Genomic DNA, 11311 nt, shown 5'->3' on the forward strand with positions numbered 1-11311 from the left:
CCCCGAAAGATGCTTGTCCGCAGTTTCCGTGGTGGTCCCACTTGGCCTTGCTGGCTGGGAAGTTCAGCTTCCTAAATGTCCCCAAAAATGTAAAAATAATAAAAAAATAGTTTAATCCTTATTCCTCAAACCTTTCTAAAAAAAATCTTTTCTCTTTTTTTTACAGGCGGCTCAGAAATGGGGAGGCGGACTCCGCTAAGACCATGCTGGTGGAGGACTCTGAGAGCGAGCAGACCACCACCCCCTCCAAAGACGGCACGCTGGTCATCAGACAGGTGAGGGACCCCCCGGGCCTCGGATGTTATAGTGAACCACGACAAATGAACGAACTGAAGATGATCATTTTCAGAGGGGTGGGCTAAATCATGTCATGCCCCTCCTCCACTCTATCTTCAGTTTGCTCCACCCCAAGTCTGCTTGTTCTTGCTTCCAGAGCACAGCTGACATAAAGCGGTTGGTCATTGCCTCATCACCCTCCTCCTCCTCACCGGGCTCTGGCCATGGCCCCCCAGAGAAAAACGGCCGCATGCACCACCTCCCCGACATTATCCAGCAGAGCCACCATTCCCCCTCCCCCTCCACAGCATCCTTCTCCTCCTCCGTCCTCCCCCCATCATATAGCCAGACCTGTATTGCCATCTCCCCACAGACCTCCTTGACGGAGCTCATAGCTGGAGAGGTATGTGAGGCCTTCAGACGGGGAGAGGGGCGGACGCCTCAGCTGTGCAGACTTAGACGTGCAGAGGCCTGGTTAATCCAAACTATGAATGACACTATTTTAATAAATATTTCAACCTTTATTGTCCAATACGAGTCTGACAATTTTTATTTTGAAAGGTTGCTGCAAATTGCATTTGGAATCTAAAGATGAAAGGCTAACCTCCGTCTCTGAGTCTGCACAGAGCAGTGACGCTGTCCTTGACTGCTGCTCCAAGCCCCGCCCACCATCCCTCCGTCCTCTAGTGTGACTGCATCCGCCCCTTCTCCTGCTGCGCTAACACCTCCTGTAACCTGCTCATTCCACCCGATCAATACTTCTGATCTAACTGACGGCAAACGACGTCTGGCGGTGGAGTTGACTGGATTCCTGATGCCTCTCTTCTCTTTGGGCTTCATTAAACCAGATTTATTTTCCTTCTAACCGTTCACAGCAGCTCTTTGGGATCTGATTTCCTCTCAACTTTTTTCTTCTCCTCGATCGCGCTCGTTCCTCCAGCTGTTTTTCCCTGCCGAGCCTCAGAAGAACTAACCCAGCTGCATGGCATCTTCTCATCTGACGCTGTTGATCTCACACTTACGGCTCAGTGCTCACTTAGACATGTGGTTTGATTCATAACAATTTTCTGTACGACGGAATATTGGGGCCTGCGGAAAGAAAAATGAAAAATGAGGGAAAACTCCAAAAATTTTGAGGAAAAAGTCCTAAAATTATAAGAAAAAAGTCCACATTTTATAGGAATAAAGTCCTAAAATTGTAAGAAAAAAAGTCAACATTTTAAAGAGTAAAGTCCTAAAATTATAATTGAAAAGTCCACATTTTATAGGAATAAAGTCCTAAAATTATAAGAAAAAAGTCCACATTTTATAGGAATAAAGTCCTAAAATTGTAAGAAAAAAAGTAAACATTTTATAGGAATAAAGCCCTAAAATTATTTTTTTTAAAATGTCATCATTTTATTAGGATAAAGTCCTGAAAATATTAGAAAAAAGTCTCAATTTTATTTGGGGGGTGTCATTTTCATTTATTTAAAAAGTCATAATTTTACAAGAAAGAAGTTTTCTTTTTTTTTTTGCAAAAAAATGTAGAATCCGATGTAACTGTTTGATGTCCATTCAATTTCTCTGAATTGTCTCCCAAATATGTCACTTTTGGTTGGTTTTGTTAAAACACTATAACATTTAAAGATTGCAATTTATTTTTTTTAAAAAGTGACATTTTGCTTGTAAAATTAAAACTTTTTGAAGCATAAATTTATAACTTTATCCCGAACAATTGCTTAATTTTTCTTCTCTAATCGTACGACTTTATTGTCATAAAATGTTTGTTTTTTTTTCTAATAATTGTACAACTTTATTCTCATATATGTTTTATTTTATGATGGCCCTAATACTCCGTAGTATTTCTGAGCTTGTGATTTTGGTGAGAAATGCTGATGTTCTTCATGTCTGACGTCTGCAGTCGCAGTCAGAGAGCAACTCCATGTCCAAACACAAGTCTTCCTCTTCGTTCACTCCTTTCATCGACCCACGCCTCCTGCAGATCTCCCCATCGAGCGGCAGCGCCCTCAACAACATGGGTAAGGCGGGAAGCAGTGAAGTCTGTTGTTTTGGGAAACTTTTTTTACCTGATCCCCCAGAAAATGTGTTTTTATTTATCTTAATCTCATCTTAGAAAGTGTGCAAAAGCTTTTAAAGACACTGCAACAATCAGCACAGCTGGAAAATACACAGAAAACAACAAAATAATACACTATATATATATATTTACATGTTTGCAAGAAAATTACTACAATAATTCTTTGGAATGACAAAAGTCTTTAATTTTAAGTGAGTAAAATACAAAACATCAGCTGGTTTCACCAACACCACATACTTTAAACTTCACTACTAAAATGTACACACTTTGTACCCGCTGAAAATCAATTTTGGACAACTCCTCCCAAAAAAATGACGTCACAGTGGGAGAAACCATTTAAAAAATAAACGGGGGCCATTTTGTGTCAAAAGTTTAAATTCAGTGATTTTAACATTTTTGCACAATGTGGGAAAAGAAAACGTTACACAAGATTTGACTCACCGGTTTAAGTCTGCAACAGCAACCAAAGTTCATTGACCTTTGACCTCTGTAAGAGGCCGCTATCTTAAATTAAAAAAAAACTAAATCCAAACTTTACTACCTTCTATAAATTAAAACTCCTCTATTGGGATTTTGATCCATCGCCTCATAACTGGGAAGCTACTTGGGGAAAAATGTTGGCTTTAAAGTTTGTAGATTATGAACGTGTTAGCGTGGCGAGCTCCTTTCCTTGTCTCTCGCACATTTTTTACTAGAATATTGTGAAAATTCAAAACATGAATCATTGGATGAAACTGAATTAAACGTGATTTGATACAAGATAAACATATTAGGAATGTTTAGTTAACAAAAAACCTCTGTTGCTAAGGAAATCCAAAAATGTACTTTTACCGATTCTTCTAAAAAGGACATAGATGTGTTCGTCTCCACCAGACGACCAAAAAATAAAATGGTTGCTATGGAAATAAACCTCTAGAAAAGCCGCCATTTTGAAACATGTTTTTTTTTTTTACAATTTTGTCTCGCACAGCTCTGATCAGGGTGGCAGAGTGGGCGGATGAGGGGTGCGTAGCAGCAGCTCAGTCAGTGAGGGCGGGGGCGGGTACAACACTGGTGGAGCCTTTAATTTTAGCTGCTTTTTGTCTTTTTACTTTTACAGCTCGTCGAGAATTGGACAACCGTTAGGGATTTCATTAATTCTCTCACAGAAACAGTTTTAAATCCGTAAATGTAAAAAAAAGAATCAAATTACAGTAAAATAATTTGCAAATGACTTCAAATTTAATCCGCCAGACTTTGGTAGGGTAGAGTTTCTCAAGTCTGACTTCCTCCTTCTTTCCTCCTCCAGCAGCTTTTGGACAAGAGGGACGGCCCGCCGACCCGCTGCGCTCTGACCCCTCCCGCAAAGGCTCGGTGGTCAACGTCAACCCGGTCAACACCCGTCCGCCGAGCGACACTCCCGAGATCCGCAAGTACAAGAAGCGGTTCAACTCCGAGATCCTGTGCGCGGCGCTCTGGGGTACGTTCCTTACCAAGCTGTGAAATGCAGACGGTTGAACTCTTCCACCAAACTCTGGCTGCGTTTACCGCCATCAGGGGTGAACCTGCTGGTGGGGACGGAAAGCGGGCTGATGCTGCTGGACCGAAGCGGTCAGGGTAAGGTCTACCCGCTGATCAATCGGCGCCGCATCCAGCAGATGGACGTCCTGGAAGGACTCAACGTCCTGGTGACCATATCAGGTGCGGATTCACTCGACGCAACACTTTTAGCCGAGCTTTTCCAGTGGAAAACCGCCCCTAACCGCTCCCCCTGCAGGTAAGAAGAACAAGCTGCGAGTGTACTACCTGTCGTGGCTCCGAAACAAGATTTTGCACAACGACCCGGAGGTGGAGAAGAAGCAGGGCTGGGTCAACGTGGGCGACCTGGAGGGCTGCGTTCACTATAAAGTCGGTAGGTTCAGCAGAACCGCACAAAATCTGGGTTTTGTGAAACTCTCCGTGGCTGATTTGTCTCCTTTATGCTTTCCAGTGAAGTACGAGAGGATCAAGTTCCTGGTTCTGGCTTTGAAGAACGCGGTGGAGGTGTACGCCTGGGCGCCTAAACCCTACCACAAGTTCATGGCCTTCAAGGTGATCCGGGTTCCAGAAGGGTCTCCCAGTTTCCCTTTATCGAGATGACGAATCCTTTTGTTTGCAGTCGTTCGGTGACCTGGTGCACAAACCTCTGCTGGTGGACCTAACTGTGGAGGAAGGCCAGAGGTTAAAGGTCATCTACGGATCCTGCTCAGGCTTCCACGCCGTGGACGTGGACTCGGGCGCCGTCTACGACATCTACCTGCCCACACATGTAGGAGCGCGGTCCGGCTCGGATTTGCCGTGGATTTGATCCTTTTTTACCGACCTTCTTTTTGTCCTCCATCATCATCAGATCCAGACCAGCATCCAGTGCCACGCCATCATCATCTTACCCAACACTGACGGCATCGAGCTGCTGGTCTGCTACGAGGACGAGGGCGTCTACGTCAACACCTACGGACGCATCACCAAGGACGTGGTGCTGCAGTGGGGAGAAATGCCGACTTCCGTGGGTAAGACGGCGCTCCGCTTCCAAACCAATGTCACAAAGTTTCTACAGCTGAAGAAATCGGGAAAAAATGGGAATATTTGGTAATCAACACAAGTAATCGCACAAGTCGAGGCCCGGGGTAATTCTATCCGGCCCTCCAGATCATTTTATTTTATTGTTATTAATGTCCCGATGTTATCTTGCGCTTATTTCTAACTTGTATAATTTTGACAGAATATATTTTTATGGAGAGTAAAATATTGACAGTTATTTAAGGTTTAAGTTGATTTATTCTGGAATAATATTCCTGTCTTTTTATTATTCATAAAAAAGTTACAGTTTTAAAACTGTAGTTTGAGAGAGTTCAATAAATGTTTATCCTTTTCGGCCTAAGGTGTGTTTTGGATTGTCCCCCTTGTGCGTTTGACGTTGACACCCCTGGGCTAACGGGACCAAACAGCTCAGTGTGAAAGTGTTTTTTGGGGGCGGAGCTAATGCCTGCTTTCTCCGGCAGCCTACATTAGGTCAAACCAGATCATGGGCTGGGGCGAGAAGGCCATCGAGATCCGTTCGGTGGAGACGGGGCACCTGGACGGCGTCTTCATGCACAAGCGAGCCCAGAGACTCAAATTCCTTTGTGAGAGAAACGACAAGGTGAGAAACGGCGTTCCGTAAGCAGGCACAGGTAACCCCGTTCCAGTAGGAATCACCGCGTCTTTCTCCCGGCAGGTCTTCTTCGCCTCCGTGCGAGCCGGAGGAGCCAGCCAGGTTTACTTCATGACGCTGGGACGCTCCTCCCTCATGAGCTGGTGAAGGACGAGCCGTCGCCAGAGAAACGCAGAATGAAGACTTTGGAGGGAGGAGCTCCGCCTCCCACCACCTGCTCTGGCGAACAAACCAATCCAGAAACGAAGCGAGGGGACGAGCGGCGGCCCTCCCACAAGCCTCCTCCTCCTTCTTACCCCCCAGCCTTGCTGCCCGACCTTCCTCCACCGAGGGCTGTGGTGTGTGTCTGTGTCATCGTGAACCTTTGCGAAAGCGAGCGAAAAAGGCCGCCACGAATACTTAGCGTGCCACAAAGCTGATTAGCCCTGTTCAGGTGAAGGTTTCCATGTTAAGCATGTTCCATCCGTTGGGTTTTCCTCTCTTTAATGGTGCTTGACGTGTTCAATCTGCCTCCTCGTCTTCACTTTTTTGCCTTCATCTCCTTAAAGTGCAGACTTTTTTCTTAAGGGACCTTCTTGGTAGATTTGTTTTTATACAGGGTACCGGTTATCAGCTACCAATCTCTGCAGGTTTCTCCGGACTTTTTTTTTTTCTTTTTTACCACATTGCCTCAAACTGCAGGTTCCGTTGGACACGCGTAGCCCGGTTTATGACGACTTGACGCTTTGGCGTTATGAAAATTAGCCCCATGTGAGGATTTTTTTTTTAAATACACTGTATGTTTTGTATGTGACTTGCGATGCAGAGCCGTAAAGGAAAAAAAACCCACACCGTCATCTGTAGCAGTTTTCTTTTTTTTTTAGCTCCGTTTTTAGTCTAAGAATCATGTTTGATAGAAATGTGGGTTTTTCCTTCATGGGCACTTCCTGGTTTTTGGTGAAACTGTGAAGCAGACGTGCAGAACTTAGCGCTAAAGTAGCTGCAGGACGGGACGGGAATTTAGTGGAGGCTTTAGCCGAACGTGTAGCTAAAGTTTGACTTTAAAATCAGCCACGGGATTCAAAGATTTTGGACCTCTGTTCTTGTTTTGATTGGGTTTTAGAATGAACTTCATCTGCAAAACCGGCTGTTATTTTTCGTATTTGTATCGACACTTTTCGGATGAGCGACGCGTGGACTCTTCACTGTCTGAGGGAGGACCTGCCGAGAGTCCCGGCAAACGGATTATCTGTGAAACGAAAGGAAAGGATAGCGGCGTTCCGATAGCAGTGTTACAGAGCCACTCGTTGGAAGGAAGCAGCCTGTTTTAAACAACAGTTTTTACCGCGTACCCTCTCTCAAGTATGAGGCTGCAGTTTATTAACCGTAGTGCACACCTTATGTTGAAAATGTTTACAGAACCATTTGTTTCGTCAAACCCAATATGCGCCCATATATGGATATTTATGTTTTTTTTTCCAGTTTTGTATTTTTCCCTTTTTGTACTATCATTTAGACGTTTGTGTACGGGGTTAATCCACCTTTTTCTTCCACATTTTAGAGTGTCATTTCACTGATTCTTCTATCGTTCTGCACAGTGCGCCGCCGGTGCCGTGGGGAAAAAACTCCCCGCCGCCCCCAGGCGAAGCGCACCCCCTCAAACGTCTTTGCCATGCTCTAATTTATGTCTTCTCTGTGTGTACTATGGGAATTGCTGTATATTCCTGAAGGTTTTTTGCCCCTCCCCATGAATAAAATCAAAAGTAATTTACAATGTTGTCTTAAGAAAACTTTATTTGTGTCGCACTTTAATGAACAGCAGGAGCTGGCCGTGGTGCTGAAGTGAAAATAATTATATAAATAAGAGAGAATCAATGAAATTATGAAAATAGACAAAGAGGAGTTAAAATGTATTTACATGAAAAAAAGGTGGAGCAAATAAAAGAAGGACTAAGCCCTGTGGGACGCCATGTGACAAAGAAGAGAAGAAAGACTGGTTATTTTCCTGATCACACAGCTTTTTCTAATTAATAATACTTAAACTTTTGCAAAATATCATTACAAATCATCTAAATAAGATTAAATTAAAATGTGCTGCCTCACTGCATTAATAGCTACTGCCTAATAGGTCAAGGATCACATAGTCTGCGAAACTGTAAAAGGATGTCATAAAAGTGCAAATGTACCTTTTAGACCTAAAATAACATTTGAAAACAATAAGGAAAACAACAGAAATGCAATAATTAAATTCTATACATAAAATTCCTGGTTATTATTCTCTTTAGAGACATTTTGTGACGCTTAATGTCAATCTCACAAAACTTGAGAATATACAAGCGCACCTTTTCATTTTCACCACTAGATGGTGGTATTTCCCCCACTAACATGACCAAAATAATTTATTCTGTTTAAAGTAAATCTCGCATTTATACAGTTTCCTAATATCAATAAAAATATTTCTGATTTTTATTGAAGTATGTTATTTACAGTAATCTGGGTGTTTTTAATAAAGAGTGAAACTTAAAAATGAAAAACATGATGGTATTGTGGGTATTTTGGGGTCTATTTTCTGCGTCATCGAGAGCTCTTGCCACTTTATTTTGAAAAAACTTCGGGGCGGAAGTGGCCTCGTCGCAGTCCCGCCGCTTGCCGGGTGGGATCACGCCGCGTCCCGCCGGATGTTTTGCGTTTTTTCGCCCTCGCGATGGAAAGATTCGTGCGCTCCGTCGCAGAGCCGCGGCTCCAGCGGAGGCGCTGACCGGGTGAGTGACCGCGGGAGCGGCGCGGGGAGAGCGGCCGGTGACGGTCGGAGCGGCGAGGGGGAAGCTGGCGGAGGTCGTGACGGGGCTGGTTTCGCGATAGCCGTGCACGCCCCTGTGCGCGCGCGCTCCCCGCAGTCCGCGCTGTAGTTGCGTGGCTCCTTCAGCTGCAGGAAATGAGTGTTTTGGCGCAGCTGCCGACGAATAAAAGCCCCAGCCGAGCATCCGCCATGCAGGTGGGGGCAGTTCGGTTGTGAAGTGCCCTCCTCCGCCCTCCACCAGCTGCCCGCCCGGCGCTCCTCCACAGCTCTGCCCTGTCCTGCCAACTGGTTGCAGGGGCTCCCCCAGGACCCGTCCGGGCTTTTGATTGGCAGATGTGCCTGACAGCTGTTGCCCCGCCCCCATTCGGGTCCACATGAAAGCGTCTATGGTTCGACCTCCATATTAGGACCAAATTGACAAAATAAAAGGCTTATTTAGACTTTTAATTTGAAAGGTCTTTTTGCAATTGAAAAATATGCTAAAATAGTTTAAGAAAATTTACTCTTTCTATTGTTAATTCAATTTTAATATTAAAAGTAACCCTATAACATTACAGCAATAAGTTATATTAGAGTTACGTTCACTAAACTGCTTTAAGTTTTTACATTTTAAAAAATTTTGGATTGCAAGGGCTCAGAAAAATAACTTTTTAGCTTTAAGATGAAGACAAATCAATACCTTAGAGCACATGTGTCAAAGTCGAGGCCCAGGGGCCGGATCCGGCCCTCCAGGTAATTATGTCCGGCCCTCCAGATCATTTTATTTTATTGTTATTAATGGCCCGAGGTAATCTTGAGACAGATGAAGATGGATGGATGGATGGATAATATTAAGTTATTTAGGTTGAAGTTGATTTATTCTGGAACAATATTCCTGCCTTTTGATTATTCATAATTAGGTTAAAAAGTTACGTTTTAAAGTTTTAAAAATTGTCATTCTGCTAGCTTTTTGGATTATTTTGGCTTTTACTAAGATTTTTTTATGCTGTTTTGGAGTTGAGCTAATATTTCAGCTACATGCTAGCTGTTTTGGCTAATTAAGTTTTTTTCCCGTTTTTTAGGCTATTTTGGAGTTTAGCTAATATTTTAGATGCTTCAGCGTTTTCAGCTATCAGCACTAGCATCTTCATCTTTCATCTTACAGCATCCACACTAGCATTATCACAGATGATGCTGTCTATCAAGTTCATAATTATGTTTAAAGTTACAGTTTTAAAAATGTAGTTTTAAGGTGCTGAATAAATGTTTATCCTGTTCGGCCTAAGGCGTGTTTTGGATTTTTGCCCTTTGTGGGATTGAGTTTGACACCCCTGCCCTACGGCATTTTAGGCAAGGCAAGTTTATTAGTATAACACATTTCATGTAAAGAGACAATTCAAAGAGCTGTACATAAACATTAAAAGAAACAATCAAAAGAAATAGTAAAGGTGAGATAATTTAAATAAAATTGAAAGAAAGTAAAAAATATTTTAATTTAAAACGAGCATAGATAAATTTCTAAAGAAATAAACAATATATATATATATATGTATATAAATTCTAATTTATTTTCTTGTTTACTCACAGAACTGTCAAAAAGTAAACTTTTATTTCACCATTTAACTTCAAATAAAAAACATTTTTATTGCATAAAACTATGTATGAAAAGTTTTTTATAGATAAAGTTTTATTTCAAAGAACAAACTAGAGATTTAAGCCTTTTTAGAGGGGTTTTTAGAAGACTCTGGTGTATTTTTGTACAAAAACAAGGAAATTTTTCCATTATTTATGTCAAAAGTGACTGAAAATTAGTACTGAGCTACTTGTATAAGCAATTTTAGCTGTAAAACTACATGTTTTTTTATTATGAATATTTAAAAAAAGTAATTTTGTGTGATCAGTGACATTTCCAGGACGTTTTATGAGAAATATTTCCTTTAGATTTATACTTTACTAAAATTGTAAAATAACATTAAAAAATCAACTAAGAATTCTTCTGATTTTGTAATGTGATGTAGTGTTGCAGCTTTTGGCATAAAATGTCACAATAAATTTTACTTTTTAAGCCTTTTAAAAAAACATAACGTATAAAATTACCCTTTAGAACAATTTTATTTAAACTATGTTTTTTAATTCATTATTTCACCTATAAAATGTATAATGTTTAATTTACATCAGTAGTTATTTGAAAAGGTTTAAGTTGATTGGCAAGTTTTAGTGTGTTGACCCCTAAACCTAACCGTAATTTATAAATTGTGTATTTTTTGTCAGACTTAAAAACCATCTAATCTTTAAAACCACTACATTTTTATACATTAAAACCCTTCAATCAAGTCTTTAAAAATCAAAAATGTCTGTATCGTTTGTCTTGTGTTGATAGAAATGTTTTTTCTGGACATTATTGAAGCAAATTGTTTATTTTTTTTCAATGTGTTTGTAAAATTGAGACTTAAACCTTTAATTTGGCTAATAGTATTCAAATAATTTCCAACTTTTTAACAAAAATGAGTTTCACCAATAAAAGACTAGTTTGTCGTGATGTTAGTTTCTCTTTTCAGCATTTTATGGAGTGAAGCCTGAATCATCACAGCTTGATTGTTCGTTCATGTGTGGTTTTCTTTTCTGTCGTCAAGCTTTATTTCACTTAACTTGAAATTGTTGCTGTTATTTCTGATTTAGAAAAGCTTTTCTTGTAGCAATTTTTGAGTCTTAAAAGAGGAAAAATTAAGCTTTTTTTCACAATAGCCGAAAAATAATTCATATAATTGTTTAATTTTTAATTTTAAACACATTTTTCAGGTTTAATTTGGAGAGAAAACATATTTGCTCCTTTTGAGCCCAAACCATTATCCCTCCGTCGCCGTGCTCCCCTTCAGTTGTGTTCTTATATCAAAAGTGAAAAAGATTTGTGTTTTTGAGCGTAAGTGTGCCACAACAATGCTGACCCCCCCCCAACAACCCCCACACACTTATAGGGTCATAAAACTTTCTGATGTCCTTCGCCGCCGCACTTGTTGCTTTTCTT

At 41.3% G+C, this 11311-nt stretch overlaps 2 protein-coding genes across 8 annotated transcripts in view; both read left to right on the plus strand.

Moving 5' to 3' along the window:
• Positions 1–7281, plus strand: part of LOC112160181 (mitogen-activated protein kinase kinase kinase kinase 4) — a 52183-nt gene extending 44902 nt beyond the window's left edge. For 3 of the 7 annotated variants that reach the window (XM_024294575.2, XM_024294577.2, XM_024294580.2), the window contains exons 22-31: positions 167–275; positions 2180–2297; positions 3645–3815; positions 3893–4036; positions 4113–4247; positions 4326–4426; positions 4494–4643; positions 4725–4884; positions 5377–5516; positions 5592–7281. In XM_024294575.2, the coding sequence (XP_024150343.1) occupies positions 167–275; positions 2180–2297; positions 3645–3815; positions 3893–4036; positions 4113–4247; positions 4326–4426; positions 4494–4643; positions 4725–4884; positions 5377–5516; positions 5592–5675 (1312 nt within the window). In that variant the 3' untranslated portion in view covers positions 5676–7281. Of the gene's footprint in view, positions 1–166; positions 276–433; positions 680–2179; positions 2298–3644; positions 3816–3892; positions 4037–4112; positions 4248–4325; positions 4427–4493; positions 4644–4724; positions 4885–5376; positions 5517–5591 lie in introns of all 7 variants that reach the window. The other 4 variants (XM_024294573.2, XM_024294570.2, XM_024294572.2 and 1 more) reach the window with 3 other exon arrangements.
• Positions 7282–8041: 760 nt separating this feature from the next.
• LOC112160182 (probable ribonuclease ZC3H12C) overlaps positions 8042–11311 on the plus strand; it is a 14019-nt gene continuing 10749 nt past the window's right edge. The window contains exon 1 of the mRNA XM_024294581.2: positions 8042–8269. The gene's annotated coding sequence lies outside the window, so the exon portion shown is untranslated. The remainder of the gene's footprint in view (positions 8270–11311) is intronic.

The sequence above is a fragment of the Oryzias melastigma genome, linkage group LG2, assembly GCF_002922805.2.
Source record: "Oryzias melastigma strain HK-1 linkage group LG2, ASM292280v2, whole genome shotgun sequence".
NCBI classification, from domain to species: Eukaryota; Metazoa; Chordata; class Actinopteri; order Beloniformes; family Adrianichthyidae; genus Oryzias; species Oryzias melastigma.